This window comes from Salmo salar, chromosome ssa01 (genome assembly GCF_905237065.1).
Source record: "Salmo salar chromosome ssa01, Ssal_v3.1, whole genome shotgun sequence".
Taxonomy (NCBI): domain Eukaryota; kingdom Metazoa; phylum Chordata; class Actinopteri; order Salmoniformes; family Salmonidae; genus Salmo; species Salmo salar.
The window spans coordinates 148,362,928-148,380,561 of record NC_059442.1 but is presented as its reverse complement, the minus strand read 5'-3'; the positions used below and the strand labels follow the sequence as shown (position 1 = coordinate 148,380,561).

The 17,634-nt window shown below is 46.8% G+C and overlaps 1 protein-coding gene across 6 annotated transcripts in view; it reads right to left on the bottom strand.

Annotated features, from left to right (window-relative positions):
• Window positions 1-17,634, bottom strand: part of pik3r1 (phosphoinositide-3-kinase, regulatory subunit 1 (alpha)) — a 49,223-nt gene that overhangs the window by 6,213 nt on the left and 25,376 nt on the right. Inside the window, exons 3-8 of one of the 6 annotated variants that reach the window (XM_014137300.2) lie at window positions 14,925-15,017; window positions 14,063-14,137; window positions 12,408-12,539; window positions 11,257-11,497; window positions 10,816-10,898; window positions 18-225 (exon numbers count right to left, since the gene is read on the bottom strand). In XM_014137300.2, coding sequence (XP_013992775.1) covers window positions 18-225; window positions 10,816-10,898; window positions 11,257-11,497; window positions 12,408-12,539; window positions 14,063-14,137; window positions 14,925-15,017 — 832 coding nt within the window. The other 5 variants (XM_014137306.2, XM_014137339.2, XM_014137313.2 and 2 more) reach the window with 5 other exon arrangements.

The window sequence follows — 17,634 nt, the reverse complement described above, 5'->3', positions numbered from 1 at the left end:
GGGAAGGGTAGTCTTACCTCAACGTGAGAGTGTAGTCGCCGTGCATCTTGGTGGAGGCGTCACGGACCAAGAACGTACCGTCGGCCGTGTCCCTCAGCTTCTCGTTGACCTCCTCGCGGGAGATGTCTCCCCAGTACCACTCGGCGTCCTGCAGCACCATGTTGTTGTTCATACCGTTGTTAGTGACAGCAGGGGGAGTGGGTTTTGGTGGCTTGGGAGGTAGGGCTGTAGTGGATGAAAAGGGAGAGATGGCTGCTTAGTACATGAGATAGTGATACAGTCAAATTCCTAGTGCATTAAGAACAATCATAAAGTTATCAGGAGGAATGTCAGAAAATCCTGGCATAGTCTAAGAAAAAAAATATAGATATGTATTCATACACTGAATACGTGTATGTGGTGCTTTATAGGGTCAGCCACAGTAGTGGCGGCCCTGGAGCAAATTAGGGTTAAGTGCCTTGCTCAAACACACATTGACAGATTTTTCACCTTGTCTGCTCGGGTATGCGAACCAGCGACCTTTCGGTTACTGGCCCAATGCGCTAACCACTAGGCTACCTGCCACCCATTAGACTATAATGTAATGCTTAGCCAGCGTATTCCTGGGGGGAGCTGGAAGTGCGTGTTGAAATATCTATTACTCTATAGCTGCGAGATGCAATATTATTCAATTTCCTTTGCAGATAATTAAATTGGCCCACAAATCTGTAGCGATACACATTCAACTGGACACGTCTTTGCCTCGCGAGCAGGAGACGTGAACCCAATCAAACGTCTGCGGCAGTTAGCAGTATCCTCCCCACTACTCTCTCCACTTGAGTGAGAGTGTGTGTGTCAGGGAGAAGGGATTTCATTCAGGAAAAAGAAGCCCCTTCCCATCACTATCCCCAGTCTCCGTGTTCGGACCTAACCATAAATCACAACAACTGGAAATCAACCCCATCTGTTGACCCGATTATACCATGCATCTCTGCAGAACGGCCACAAAAAAAATATAATAAATTACGCTGCACAATTTCAGATCTAAATGGAGCACAGCTGTGATCTAGCAGCTCAAATACAAATAGCGCTAAACCATTGGAGTATCATCCTGTAAGTCCTATAACTACATTCTACCATTATAACTGTCTGTAGAGACAAAAAAATAAATAAACAGATCCATTGACAAAAAAAATCATTGCATGGCATTGAGCACATCCAGTCCCTTCTAATGGCTTCTTCTCAGCAACAACATTCTCCCTAATGCAGATTGCCATTCTGATTCCATGCTGCTAGCTCTAGTGTCCATTGTCTGTGATGCTGGCCCCTGCATAGCACCCCTTCAGAAATCATTCCGTGAAGATGGGCTCATCAAAAAGCCCTAATTTCTGCACTGGATTGGCTAATCACAAGTGACATTAACCTGCGAGGGCCGGCTACCTTGCTCAGGTTTCCTATAGCTGCCTCTCTCTCGGAGGAGGAGGAGGAAGGAGCAGAGCTGAAATGGTAGCAGGCTATTTTTAACCCACTAGTACTGCTGCACTCCCTTTTTTCCCTCTCTCTCTCTAGCAGCTTGCCTATTGACCTGGACCTCGCAGGCTTTAGTATAGCAGGAGAGACACCGAGCCATGGGTATAATACACATGTTTATAACATGAGCCATATCCATGAGATGGAATATTATATGTAACAGTACATATAGTACAAATAACAGTACATAAACATCAACACCCAACTGGTGGCAGGAGTGCCTAAAGCCACTGATCCCAAAGAGAGGAGCTCAGAGATAAAGAGAGGAGATGACCTGAGGGTATGGAAATGAAAGCAGCAGGTTTTGGGTTGACAGCCAAGGTGACATTTCACCACCACCAGAACACATTACATTGCCTTGTGAACTTCCTGAGCTGCTGCTAGCCCCTAGCCTCAGACTAATCTCCTGGTCAAACTGAAACCAGTGTCTCAGCATGCAAAGAGAAAGACTTGTCATGCAACATCCAACGTGACTGAGCGAGTCAGTTCGCCTACCTGGAAGGTCCATCTCTTAAGTAAAATAAAGGTTCGGAATCAGCATCAAACTCAGATCTCAGACACAAGTCCTCCAAATCATCCATGTTTCAGAGATCGCCTTGTTGCACATTTGAATGATAACAGAATATCGTAATACGCCCAGAAAGGTGCCCTGTTCTCTTTGTAGAAGCGCCTCGAACCCCATTTTAAAAAGCCATCATAAAGGGCAGCTTGCTTGCTTCCTTGCTCAGTAACGCGTTACATCACTTACCACAGCCAATCACATAGGGGGACTGTCACCGACCACTCCTGCATTTTTCATTTCCTGAGAGCGATGTCGTCATTTTGAAAGCACACTTGCCTTTTTTCTTTTTTTAGTTGCCGATGCTATCCCTCAATGTGCACAGCCCATGCAGTGCAGATCACAGTATCTATATAGACTAGAACACGCGCAGGCTAAAATACCCCTATAACAACCTCCGTACACAGCATCCTTTCCAAAGATCTGACTATAGCTGCTGCCAAACCAAACCGTGCAACATCTTCTCTTAGCTGTAGCACAATGTGAGAGAAAAAAACCTGCAGCCTCTCTCTTTCTCTTCCTCGCTTGCTCTGACTCTCAGCCCTCCCCTCTGCCCCTCTCTTGCTGGTTGCTCGCCCCACCTCCCCGCACGTTGTGCACCGGTTTAGTCCTGCCCACTGTTGGCACTGAGACAAAGCCAGCTTGGCTGCTGCATCATGTAGGCACAGTGGTGTAAAGTACTTAAGTAAAAATACTTTAAAGTACTACTTAAGTCATTTTTGGGGGCATTTGTACATTACTATTTATATTTGACAACTTTTACGCCACTACATTCCTAAAGAAAATAATTTACTTTTTACTCCATACATTTGTACTCATTACATTTTGAATGCTTAGCAGGACAGAAAAATTGTCAAAGTCACACACTTATCAAGAGAACATTTCCTGGTCATCCCTAACTGCCTCTGTTCTGGCGGACTCACTAAACACAAATGCTTTGTTTGTAAGTTATATCTGAGTGTGACCCTGGCTATCTGTAAAAAAAAATACATTTAAAAAAAAACTTTTATAAGAAAATTGTGCCGTCTGGTTTTCTTAATATAAGGAATTTGAAATGATCTAGACCTTTACTTTTGATACTTAAGTATATTTAAAACCAAATACTTTTAGACTTTTACTCAAGTAGTATTTTACTGGGTGACTTTCAGTTGAGTCATTTTCTATTAGGTATCTTTACTTTTACTCAAGTATGACAATTGGGTAATTTTTCCACCACTGAGTAGGCAGGCCAGGCAGAGGAGCTACACTACACGTCCTAAAGCCTGTGTCCCGGTCACAGCCTCCCTCCTACTGTCACCCGACATCCGGAGGCTCCAAAATACACCAGTAATCCTCCAGGAGTGACACTCAGCAAATTCAGGACTTCTCTGCGCGGCTGAGGGACACTAAAATAGCCCCAGTTCTGGGTACGGGTTTAAAACTAGGGGCCAAGAGTGGAACGCGGTCATTGTCATCCCAGGACCGGCTTATGGGGACGAAAAGGATGAGGGAACGGCGTCTTTCCAAAGGTAGCTTGGTAATGATGAAATTAGCCACATTGACTGAAAGTCAATATACCTGATAAAAGCTTATCTGCGTGATGATGAGGACAGCTGAGCTTGGCTTTACCTTTTTAAGGACACATGATCTCATTTCAATGATAGCTAGCTACGCACTAAATGAAAGTCATACACATGATTTTATACATATTAAAAACATTTCTTAAGATAGCCTACAGTTGACTTATATACGGATATAATACATTACTCAACTTAGCTTGTGCTACATATGCATAGGCTTCTTTTTCTTGAGCTCGGTCGTGAACCAAATTCCATTTGGGGCCACAAAAATTGCCTCTCTGAAACAGTATAGTCTAAATGGAAAATTCTGCAATGTAGTCCCTAGATAAATCAGCATGCCTTTCTGACCACACAGACAGACAGCAGGGTGATATATGGGGTCTGTAAGAACCAACAGCTTCTAAAAGTACAGCAGGGGAGAGAGAGAGAGAAAAACACACCGAGAGAGAGATAGAGAGCGAGCGACACACAGAGAGAGTGAGAGACACAGATAGAGAGAGCGAGCGAGCGAGACACAGAGAGCGAGCGAGAGACACAGAGAGAGAGAGAGAGAGAGAGAGAGCGCGCTCGAGCGAGACACAGACAGAGCGAGACAGATACAGAGCGAGACAGATACAGAGAGAGCGAGCGAGCGAGACACACAGAGCGAGGGAGAGAGAGAGAGACACACAGAGCGAGGGAGAGAGAGAGAGACACACAGAGCGAGGGAGAGAGAGAGACACAGAGCGAGGGAGAGAGAGAGAGAGACACAGAGCGAGGGAGAGAGAGAGAGAGACACAGAGCGAGGGAGAGAGAGAGAGAGAGACACAGAGCGAGGGAGAGAGAGAGAGAGACACAGAGCGAGGGAGAGAGAGAGAGAGACACAGAGCGAGGGAGAGAGAGAGACACAGAGCGAGGGAGAGAGAGACACACAGAGCGAGGGAGAGAGAGACACAGAGCGAGGGAGAGAGAGACACAGAGCGAGGGAGAGAGAGACACACAGAGCGAGGGAGAGAGAGACACACAGAGCGAGGGAGAGAGAGACACACAGAGCGAGGGAGAGAGAGACACACAGAGCGAGGGAGAGAGAGACACAGAGCGAGGGAGAGAGAGACACAGAGCGAGGGAGAGAGAGACACAGAGCGAGGGAGAGAGAGACACAGAGCGAGGGAGAGAGAGACACAGAGCGAGGGAGAGAGAGACACAGAGCGAGGGAGAGAGAGACACAGAGCGAGGGAGAGAGAGACACAGAGCGAGGGAGAGAGAGACACAGAGCGAGGGAGAGAGAGACACAGAGCGAGGGAGAGAGAGACACAGAGCGAGGGAGAGAGAGACACAGAGCGAGGGAGAGAGAGACACAGAGCGAGGGAGAGAGAGACACAGAGCGAGGGAGAGAGAGACACAGAGCGAGGGAGAGAGAGACACAGAGCGAGGAGAGAGAGACACAGAGCGAGCGAGAGAGAGAGAGAGAGCGAGCGAGAGAGAGACACAGAGCGAGGGAGAGAGAGACACAGAGCGAGAGAGAGAGAGACACAGAGCGAGGGAGAGAGAGACACAGAGCGAGGGAGAGAGAGAGACACAGAGCGAGGGAGAGAGAGAGACACAGAGCGAGGGAGAGAGAGACACAGAGCGAGGGAGAGAGAGAGACACAGAGCGAGGGAGAGAGAGAGACACAGAGCGAGGGAGAGAGAGACACAGAGCGAGGGAGAGAGAGAGAGACAGAGAGCGAGGGAGAGAGAGAGAGACACAGAGCGAGGGAGAGAGAGACACAGAGCGAGGGAGAGAGAGACACAGAGCGAGGGAGAGAGAGAGACACAGAGCGAGGGAGAGAGAGAGACAGAGAGCGAGGAGAGAGAGAGAGACAGAGCGAGGGAGAGAGAGAGACAGAGAGCGAGGGAGAGAGAGAGACAGAGAGCGAGGGAGAGAGAGAGAGACAGAGAGCGAGGGAGAGAGAGAGAGACAGAGAGCGAGGGAGAGAGAGAGAGACAGAGAGCGAGGGAGAGAGAGAGAGACAGAGAGCGAGGGAGAGAGAGAGACAGAGAGCGAGGGAGAGAGAGAGACAGAGAGCGAGGGAGAGAGAGAGAGACAGAGAGCGAGGGAGAGAGAGAGAGACAGAGAGCGAGGGAGAGAGAGAGACAGAGAGCGAGGGAGAGAGAGAGAGACAGAGAGCGAGGAGAGAGAGAGAGAGAGAGCGAGGGAGAGAGAGAGAGAAAGAGAGCGAGGGAGAGAGAGAGAGAAAGAGAGCGAGGGAGAGAGAGAGAGAAAGAGAGCGAGGGAGAGAGAGAGAAAGAGAGCGAGGGAGAGAGAGAAAGAGAGCGAGGGGAGAGAGAAAGAGAGCGAGGGAGAGAGAAAGAGAGCGAGGAGAGAGAGAGCGAGGAGAGAGAGAAAGAGAGCGAGGGAGAGAGAGAAAGAGAGCGAGGGAGAGAGAGAAAGAGAGCGAGGGAGAGAGAGAAAGAGAGCGAGGGAGAGAGAGAAAGAGAGCGAGGGAGAGAGAGAAAGAGAGCGAGGGAGAGAGAGAAAGAGAGCGAGGGAGACAGACGGCGACAGACAGAGAGGAGAGATCCTGTTCTCTTGACAGCTCTAGAAGACTGGCCATATATATAGGAACGAGACTGACAGATGTATATAAAATATATATATATATTTTATATTTAAAAAAAATATTATATACATCTGTCAGTCTCGTTCCTGTCCCATGTTGCCAAGTACAGTTATTCAAAAAAGTGTATCAGGCCTATTCATCTCTGTCTAGAGGTTTTGCTGAAGCCCTTGCATTAGCAATAAACATTTAAGATTTTAATTGTATCAGATTTGCAAAGATTCAAGATCTCAAACTCACGTTGCAAGTTGTGCATGTTCTGGTAAAGGCACCAGTGGTGTCTCCACTATGAACTTTGTTTCGTTCCCCCCAAAACGATGTACAAAATCCAAACAGATACTCTAGATCGAACACTCAAGTCCTCCTGAAAAGTTCCATTCTGTGGCTTTATCTGGATTCTTTTAGTTTAGTTCTCAGGGAAGATGACAGCCTGTTCCGTGGTACTTAATGAAATCCAGGTAATCCGGTAACTCTTGGGAGGCAGGTGCAGCATGCGACCGCTTGCTTGCCTGCTCTGCTTTCCTGACTGCCTGGCTTACTCCTTGGTCTGGCGCAGGTGGTGTGAGAGAGGGAGGGAAGGGTGCCTCTCTGTACCCATCTCGCTCTACCTCACCCCTCTCTCTCTCCCCCTCGCTAACCCACCCCCGTCTCCCACTCTTTCTCTTGCTCTCTACCTCCCACTCTCTACCCGCCTTCTCTTTCTCGCTCTACCCCCTCTCTCTCTCTCTACCCACCCCTCTCCTCTCCCCTTGCTTTACCCCCCTCCCCACCCACCCTCTCTCCCGCTATCTACCCCTCCTCACACCCCTTCTCTCTCAACCCCCTCTCACTTTCCCAACCCACCCCCCAATCCTCTCCCGACGACCCTCTACCCCCCTCTCCTCTTTCTCTCTCCCTGGGCGCGTTGAGGCCGCTGGTTGGTTAATGATTAGCTGAGCTGCTGCCCCGGTGTTGGCCCTGCATGCCCACTCTGAAACCTGGCCATAGTGCCGACCGAGTCTGTGTGCGTGTCCCTCTCCATGTTTGAAAGGAAGGGAGTAGCGAGAGGGGGAGGTTAGAGGGGGAGGATTGTGGCCCAAGGAAGTAGGAGCAGCCGCCAGGCTAACAAAAGGTGCTCTGTGAAACAGATTACTTAAAATAGGCCCCCAGTAACTGGGAGGAGGCACACAGACATACTCACACACAGGCAGGTTATCATTCAGAGAAACACGCATGTGCAGACAGTAAACATAAACACGCTTTCGTAGAAAGTCTCCCATGCTCTCAAAGACAAACACACAGGTGACGTTAAACGGGTCAAATTTGACACAACTGACCACCAAACGGCTCCCCTCCCAAGTTCAACCTGCCTGGCATGTGTGTATATATGTGTGTGTGTGTGTGTGTGTGTGTGTGTGTGTGTGTGTGTGTGTGTGTGTGTGTGTCTGGAACATAGTATGTTTGCGTGTGTGAGCATACGAGTGTTCATTCACACAGGAAGGGACCTGGCTGGTTCAGCAGAAAGAGAAATGTCAAAGCTTGCGGTGTTGCCATTGCCCGCCCGGCCAGCCTCCCCCTGTCAGTTTGCCTCCATCCCCGTCGGCCCATTGCTCCTGCAGGTGCAAACTCCTGACAGTGGCCCATGCGAGGGGGACGTTATAAATAGTCCCAAACAGGTAATAAAACGTTTCAACAGTCACAGCCAGGAACTGGGCCTGCCCACCAAAAGCAGTTTTAACTAGCGACTGTAAAAAGCCAACTGTGCCACGCAAACGGTCTGCAGTCCCACACCATCCGGCCTGCTGGAGTCTAGAGAATGCTAGGCTAAGGCCACTCTACTGGTTAGATGAAAATTAAAATCACATGTTATTGCTTTTTCTTTTATACAGTATAGGGCATTATTCCTTCATGGCCTGAATTTATCAAATGTTCAAAATTCAGTTTGTGCATTTCTGGCCACGGTATAACGTCTTACATAATTAATCAAGGGTAGCCTACTTCACTGCACAGCACACGTAGGATGGAATCCACCTAGAGCCCTGTAACCTCAACTACTTTCACTTTGATCTCAACACGCCACTGATTTCCTGCTCAAGAGGAAGGAGGCTCTATCCTGGGCTACAAACTAAAAATGAACAACCCATTTTTACACAATACCGTTTTAGACCCCATCATTGAGAGACTACCATGGGTTAACAAACTCCTGCAGCCTAAGCCTAGGCTATATGCTGCAATTTGCATAACTGTTTTGATGAGTCAAGCTAGTCCCTCCCCATCCCAGAAGAATGCTTTGCAGGTTCCATCGCCAAGTCACAATGAAAGATGTGTGACACAAACACAGCCAAGCCAAGATTCTGGTATTAAAGATTGAGTTATAAATGTGAGGAAATAAATTCAGCTTTTCTAAATGAAAGGCTGATATTTAAGCAATAAGGCCAGAGGGGGTGGTATATGGCCAATATAACACGACTAAGGGTTGTTCTTGTTGTTATGCAAGCCAAATTCTAGGTTAGAAGCAAGGAGAAATAATGTGTTTAATAAAACCCTTATTGCTTTTATTTTGTCATTTGCTGTGGTATATCAAAAACAGCGTAGTGATACTTCAAATAGAACAGTAAACGTGGATTTTTGCATCATACCCATGATATTGTCGATATACAGACGGGTGGAATAGTGTTTCAGCCAATCAGCATCCAGGATCCAAACTACCCGGTATATAAATGAAGACAGGCTAATTGCAGCCGATTTGCAAACATTGACTGGCATATAACAATAAAGCCTTTTAACCTGTCTGGACTAGGGGGCAGTATTTTCACGGCCGGATGAAAAACGTACCCAATTTAAAACAGGTTACTACTCTGGCCCAGAAACTAGAATATGCATATTATTAGTAGATTTGGATAGAAAACACTCTGAAGTTTCTAAAACTGTTTGAATGGTGTCTGAGTATAACAGAACTCATATGGCAGGCAAAAACCTGAGAAAAAGTCAACCAGGAAGTGGAGGATCTGAGAATTGTAGTTCTTTCTAGTCCCTTTCGAAACTACAGTATCCGTGGGGTTACGTTGCACTTCCTAAGGCTTCCTTTGGCTGTCTAAAGCCTTCAGAAAGTGGTTTGAGCATTTTCCTGTCACTGGGAAGATAATAGGAGCTCAGTTTCTGAGTGGACTGCCTGGCCACAAAGGGATTGGATATGCGGGGTCACACGAGCACGCTGTTCCTTCTTTTTCTCCTTGAATGAATACGCTATTGTCCGGTTGGAATATTATCGCAATTTTACATAAAAATACCATAAAGATTGATTTTAAACAGCGTTTGACATGCTTCTAAGTACGGTAATGAAACATTTTGACTTTCATCTCTGGTACCGCGCTCGCGCGTTATGCCTTTGGATAAGTGATCTGTACGCACGAACAAAACGGAGGTATTTGGACATAAATATGGATTATTTGGAACAAAACCAACATTTCTTGTGGAAGTAGCAGTCCTGGGAGTGCATTCTGACGAAGATCAGCAAAGGTAAAATAATATTTCTAATACTAATTCTGAGTTTAGGTTGCCCCGAACTTGGCGGGTGTCTGTATAGCTCACCGTGATGGCTGAGCTATGTACTCAGAATTTTGAAAAATCTGACACAGCGGTTGCATATCTATAATTCTTTAAATAATTGTTATATATTTTGTCAACGTTTATGATGAGTATTTTTGTAAATTGATGTGCACATTCACCGGACGTTTTGGTGGGAATACATTTTCTGAACATCACGCGCCAATGTAAAATGCTGTTTTTGGATATAAATATGAACTTTATCGAACAAAACATACATGTATTGTGTAACATAATGTCCTAGGAGTGTCATCTGATGAAGATCATCAAAGGTTAGTGCTTAATTTAGCTGTGTTTTGGGTTTTATTGACACATGTCCTTGCTTGGAAAATGGCTGTGTGATGATTTTTGTCTATGTACTCTCCTAACATAATCTAATGTTTTGCTTTCGCTGTAAAGCCTTTTTGAAATTGGACAATGTGGTTACATCAAGGAGAAGTGTATCTTTAAAATGGTGTAAAATAGTTGTATGTTTGAGAAAGTTGAATTATGACATTTTGTTGTTTTTGAATTTGCCGCCCTGATATTTCACTGGCTGTGTCCTGCCGGTGCTAGCGTCCCACCTAGCCCATACAAGTTAAACTAGTGCAGAAAACCTTAACTAAAGCTGTAATAAATGGAGCTAGCTAGGTATGCGATGGGGCAGCTTTTGCCCCACAATGGAGGCTTTTTCCCATGCAGTGCAGCCAGTACATCCTGTGCTCTGTGCTACTGCTAGAGTGCGAGTCCCAGTGTGGCTCTACGGGCTAAGAACAGCCCAGGTTCCCTGCTGTTCCCCTCGGTTCCCCCAGTCAGTCAGTAACTACCATGGGCTTAGCACCACTGCAGTCTTAATGTATGCACTTGGGCCATTGTCTCAATGCCCCTCAATAACAAAGTACAGTACGTCAGTGTAAATAATTTCACAGAGGAAGAGATGGGCATTCATATAGCTTAAATATAGTTGTTCTGTATCTCTGCATACACCCCCAACTAGAACTTTAACAGATGACAAATAATAGAAAAGGACAATGTGTGTTTCTTACCTGGAGCCGCCTGTGCTTCTGTCCATTCGCTAGTCACAAGGGTCTCAATGATCTTGATGTGAGCATCCGGGCTGGGCTCGCAGCTGATGAAAGAGTGAAAAAAGAAGAAGAAAAAAGTCTGTCCCTGCTGGCCCTGGCGTTGTGATTAATCTGTGCATGATCTTGCTCAATCTTTGTCACTCTCTAACTGATGGGACTTCAAGCATGGCTGCTTTAACTGCAACAGCACAGCTGGCAAATAGAAAAGCTTCCCAACCTAAATCCTTTCACTGCAAATGTGTGTGTCAGTGTGTGTGTGTGTGTGTGTGTGTGTGTGTGTGTGTGTGTGTGTGTGTGTGTGTGTGTGTGTGTGTGTGTCAGTGAGAGTGTGTGTGTGTAGGCTGCTTGTCTGAGAGTGCGTTTCCTTGAGTATATAAAAAGTGTCTGGCTGTCTGTGCACACCTGTCTGTGCGCGCCAGTCCCTCTCTCTCCTCCACCCACCTGGCAGCCTGCTGTCTGAAGAGCATGGGGCTGAAGATCTCGCCCAGGGCGCGGGAGCTGAGCAGGTTCTTGGGCGCGTTGTGGCACACCCGGGACCAGTGGCGCAGCAGGCAGTGGAAGGTGAGCCAGTACTGGGCTGGCAGGCTGGGCGTGCTGGCGATGCGACGCAGCAGCTGGGCACACTCCTTAGGGCTCTGCACCTCTGTGGGACCAACACACACATGGGTGTCAGAGAGGGAGGTATGTCATACATACATACACATGTTTCTATGTGCTCACACTTACGCAGGTTACGCAGAAATTCATTGATAGAGATCAGAGGGAGATATACACATTGCATTGCCACACATGTATGACTTTGAATGTGTGCACAGGTATGCTGCAGGCTACGCACTAACAAAACCCTTCAAAAAGCTCCCACAGTTAAAGCTACAGAGGTGCAGGCAGACTTCCCTTCGACCAATGGGGTGGCAGAAAAAGGAGCCCTGTGCTCAGTAATCGGGTTAGACAACCGCATTGAGATTGTGTGTGCTCAACAATGAGTGGAGTGCAAGGTACACTTGCAGGTGATTGGCTAGCACTGAGATAAACTTATGTAACTTGCTATTAACAACAGAGATCCTGTTTCTGGCCATGTGACAAAAAGATTACTCTGAGATAGCACTGAAGAACATAAGACAGAGATAAAGCAAACCTGCTCTCTCTGTGTGTGTGTGTGTGTGTGTGTGTGTGTGTGTGTGTGTGTGTGTGTGTGGATATTGACACTAGCTCTAGGTACTGTGGGTTCCCGATCCAAGGTACAGAGTGTTCAGCAGCCCGGCCAGTGGTAGATTAGGTTCGGACTGCTGCTGTAGGCCAATAATTAACTAGACACCGTACCTTTGGGTTGAGGCACGTTCCACTGAAAGTGATTGCTGAGAGCAACAAACAAATTGAATGAACAGCAACCTCTAACCGACAAGCTGATTTGGACATGACCCATTTTCTAGTAGAACATTGACAGGAAGGAAAAAGTAGGTGCTATAGAATATTGGTTATGTGATTGTGTGTACATCATGTGGTGTACTCTGATGAGTGTATGGCAGTGTTACAGTCACAGTGTGTGTGAGTACCTTGGGCGGTGTGTACCAGCTGAGTGTAGATGGCCGGTGGGATGACAGGCTGGGGAAGATCCTGCAGGTACCGACGTAGACCGTCACACAGCATCTGCAGGTCCATCTGGTCCAGGTCTGCTGACGGAGGATCTGAATAGAATCACATACCATTCGCTCAAAGTCAAACTGCTTTTCCCCCAAAAAATTGCACACAAAGTCAAATAACATTGAATTTGGGTGGATATACAGTGCATTCGAAAAGTATTCAGACCCCTTGACTTTTCCACATTTTGTGTAACCCATAATGACAGGTTTAGAAATGTTTGCAAAAAATATATACCTTATTTACATAAGTATTCAGACCCTTTGCTATGCGACTCGAAATTGAGCTCAGGTGCATCCTGTTTCCATTGATCATCCTTGAGATGTTTTTACAACTTGGTGTCCACCTGTGGTAAATTCAATTGACTGGACATGATTTGGAAAGGCACACACTTGTCTATATAAAAGGTTGCACAGTTGACGGTGCATGTCAGATCAAACACCAAGCCATGAGGTCGAAGGAATTGTCCATAGAGCTCCGAGACAGGATTGAGTCGAGAGACAGATCTGGGGGAGGGTACCAAAACATTTCTGCAGAATTAAAAGGTCCCCAAGAACACAGTGGCCTCCATCATTCTTAAATGGAAGAAGTTATGAACCACCATGACTATTCCAAGACCTTGACCAAGAACCCGATGGTCACTGACAGAGCTCTAGAGTTCCTCTGTAGAGATGGGGGAACCTTCCTGTAGGACAACCATCTCTGCAGCACTCCACGAATCAGGCCTTTATGGTAGAGTGGCCAGACGGAAGCCACTCCCCACTAAAAAGGCACATGACAGCACGCTTGGAGTTTGCCAAAAGGGACCCAAAGGACTCTCAGACCATGAGAAACAAGATTCTCTGGTATGATGAAACCAAGGTTAAACTCTTTGACCTGAATGTGTCCGCTCAACACCTGGCCAATACCATCCCTACGGTGAAACATCGTGGTGGCAGCATCATGCAGTGGGGATGTTTTTCAGCGGCAGGGACTGGGAGACAAGTCAGGATCAAGGGAAAAATGAATGCCGCAAAGTACAGAGATCCTTGATGAAAACCTGCTCCAGAATGTTCAGGACCCCAGACTGGTGCAAGGTTCACCTTCCAACATGACAACGACCCTAAGCACACAGCCAACACTGCGCATGACTGGTTTCGGGACAAGTCTCAATGCCCTTGAGTGGCCCAGCCAGAGCCCGATCAAACATCTCTGGAGAGACATGAAAATAGCTGTGCAGCGACACTCCCCATCCAGCCTGACAGACCTTGAGAGGATCTGCAGAGAAAAAAATCCCCAAATAGAGGTGTGCCAAGCTTGGAGCGTCATCCCCAAGAAGACTAGAGGCTGTAATCGCTGTCAAAGGTGCTTCAACAAAGTACTGAGTAAAGGGTCTAAGTACTTAATTAAATGTGCTATTTCTAAAAAACAGTTTTTGCTTTGTCATTGAGGTATCTGTGTAGATTGATGAGGAAAAAAACAGTTTAATACATTTTAGAATAAGGCTGTAACATAACAAAATGTGGAAAAAGTCAAAGGGTCTGAAAACTTTGCGAATGCACTGTAAGTGATAAACATGAATTTTGCTCACCAGTATCAAAGCACTGTCTAACATCCAGTCCACCATCGGCTGTGAAGGTCCTGTACAGCGTTGGGTTGTCCAGACCTACACAGAATCAAGCAGCACATGATAAGCCATTAGCTTAGATGCAACTACTTAAATTCCTACAAAGTCATAAAATCACTATAAACGGCCTTCCGATTTATTTAAGTATGAAAACATTCAGGGAATAAAGCGCACAACAAGCTACCAGACCTAGTCTCAGGGATGGCTAACTGGAAATCCCTTCAATCTCCACTGAGTTAGGTAAACCTGCTTTTAGTTTCATTGCACCTTACTGGTGGAATATCCTCCCAAACTCTCTCAAATGGGATATTATGATGCCTCTGGAGAGCTACCCTTTGGGGTTGGAGCGAAAACCTAGTTGTAACTAACGTGATTCTTCTTATCAATCAGCTAAGTGTGAGAATCAGAAGCGCTAGATTAATAGGGTTGGAGCGAAAATCTACCGGAATGGTAGCTCTCCAGGAACAGGGTTGGAAAGCCCTACTCTAGGGCAATTCAAACAGGGTTGGAAAGCCCTACTCTAGAGCAATTCAGGTGGCTGATTAAATGACTTTTTTATTGAAGAATGTGTTTTCTATGATTGTGTTTTGTATCACTGTTCTGCTTTTCATAGTGTATAGATTTTGGAATATTCTTGTAATTACAGGGCTCTTCAGACCAAAGGGACCTTTATCTCAGCATGATGATAATTACATAAGTAATTACATAAGTAAATGATAAATAAATGTTGATACACGAGGGGTGGATCTTCTAGAATGTAAATCTAGGAAATGTTTAGATGACCAGTGTGGATGTGTGCTAGTCCATTGTGTACAGGCCAGTGCACCTTTCTTCTCGATGGCCTCCAGCAGCCTGGCCAGCATGGGAGGAGCCGTCTCTGGGAGCGCAAACTGCTCTGTCAGGTCCAGGAGGGCGGAGCCTGGAAGACGAGAGAAGAAAGGAATAGCGGTTCAATAAGTCATTTTCACTTAAAAAAGGTAGTTTTAGGATTCAACCGATAACAATTATGGAGGCTAACAAAGAGTGAGAGAGGAAAGGGGATAAGTTGTTGAGGGTTCATTTTATTTCAACATTTCAGGAAGTGCATTGAAATGCAGTACATTAATTGAAAATTGCCCGACCCTGGTTTAACCAAGCCCTGGATGGTTATAGGTAACGGAGTCAATTCCTCCAACCCTCCCTAACACGACACAAAGGGGTCCATTTTGGGCCTCCACTTCAATCCCACCACTATGATGGCCTCCACACACACCCCTCGCCCTCAGGCAGCCTATTAATATATCAATCCCACGTTGCAATCCATTCACATGGTGTGACATGGTGTGCCTTTTAAAAATGGTCAGGAAGGGAGATTTGGGACTGGAGCGCTACTTCAAAAGGTATTGCAGACACCAGACCAAAGGACTGATGGAGAGACAAAAAGGCAACTGTGCACAACCGAACGATTCAGGTTGGAGAGGTGCCGAGCAGTAGGATACCACGAAGGTAGCGTTGGGGTGGACCAAGGGGCTAAGCAAACACCATGTGATATGCATGAGGCAAGCCAGGTCTGAGGCTTTGCCCCTCCACCCCACTTTTTTCATTAGATCTTAGCGTCCAGGTGTGGACATGAAAGGGTCTGTGGGCTGGCACCGATTTTATTTGGATTTGCAAAAAGGTTATTTTGAAAGAGCACCTTTCTGAAAGGCCCAACTGTTTGAGGATTTCAGTCTGCAGTTTCAAACGCAGACGACCATGAATGGAGCCCCTTTCACGGTTCCCCTTTATTTAACTAATTAACAGATGTAGAGCATCTAAAATAAATAAATAAATACATCTCAGAAGATTTCAAAAGGTTCCAATATTAAGGCAATGTAGTGGCATTGCCTTCATGTGTATTTATCCTATTGTTTTTAACAAACAAATGTTAATTATTTTGCTCTACCCTTTTTTGTAAACGGGCACGAAACCGGGCATCTAGAGTAGCCATCTACGCATACACACCGGTCATGAGCCTGGAAACGTTCTCTCCCCAAGGAGGCTGCTTGCTTGCCTAAATAATGATCTGCCATATTTTAACGCTACGTCCTCGTTAGCGCACCGAACGCTGTGGATAACGCTGTCCGGTTGTATGTGAACCAACTGGATTAGCAGGGAGAGAGACCTTCAGCCACGAAACCCTGTGTAGGCTAAAGAGACAACCGTCATCTGGAAGACACAGTGTGGACCGCACCACACGGACCAGAAAGCGACTCGTTTTCTCAGAAGCAGTGAACTTTGAGGTACTGGAACACCAACATTTCCCCAAATAGACAGCTAGGCATCCAGTGCCACCTCTGCATGACTTGGAAGTGTAACCTTCCTACCCAGACAGATATCCTACACTGCTGTCCCTCTACTGCCAAAGCCCTGCCTGCATCGGCCTCCCACTTCTGGGAAACTCACTTCACAACCTGGGGCTAAATTTACACTTGGCCTCAGTGCTGCTAAAAGTAAATATGCAGAATAACAAGCCTAGCTAGGCCTAGATACAATCATGTTCTATTTTTTTTCAACTTATCTACAATCATATTCTAGCATTCCTAGATTATAGATAAGACTGCATTTACCATTGTGATAACTACAGCAAGATACATTGTGTTCTTAAAAGTGAAATGCTACCTCTGTGTGCTCATCTGTACATAGACACACAGTGATTTAAGTATGAGAGTTTTGAGTAGACCTATATCAGCTTTCACAATTTTATTTTCTACGATATAATATAGATAGATATGACTCCACGTATCAAAAAAATAAAAATATATATACAAAAAAAAAAGAAATCGGTTGGTGGATATTCCCTCAAACCGCAGTACTATTCAAAGTGTCCTGTATCTGGGACTGTGTTTATTTACTCTATCCATAGCAGCCCTGTGAGTGACACAGGGAGGGGGAAGATAAAGTTGCTTCTCAGTACCATCTGTGCGACCTGATAGTTCCAATGCCGACGGGCCAGTGTCGAGTGACACAGAAAATGACAGAAATGTTTGGGCCGATCAGTTGGTGATTACCATGAGGCAATGCCACGAGATCAAGAAACAGAGCAGAAGGGATCTAATGAAGGCAGAGGGGCAGCGAGCGAGAGAGAGAGAGAGAGAGCGCGAGAGGGGCAGCGAGCGAGAGAGAGAGAGAGAGCGCGAGAGGGGCAGCGAGCGAGAGAGAGAGAGAGAGCGCGAGAGGGGCAGCGAGCGAGAGAGAGAGAGAGCGCGAGAGGGGCAGCGAGCGAGAGAGAGAGAGAGAGCGCGAGAGGGGCAGCGAGCGAGAGAGAGAGAGAGAGCGCGAGAGGGGCAGCGAGCGAGAGAGAGAGAGAGAGCGAGAGGGGCAGCGAGCGAGAGAGAGAGAGAGAGAGCGAGAGGGGCAGCGAGCGAGAGAGAGAGAGAGAGAGCGAGAGGGGCAGCGAGCGAGAGAGAGAGAGAGAGCGCGAGAGGGGCAGCGAGCGAGAGGGAGAGAGCGCGCGAGAGGGGCAGCGAGCGAGAGGGAGAGAGCGAGCGAGAGGGGCAGCGAGCGAGAGGGGCAGC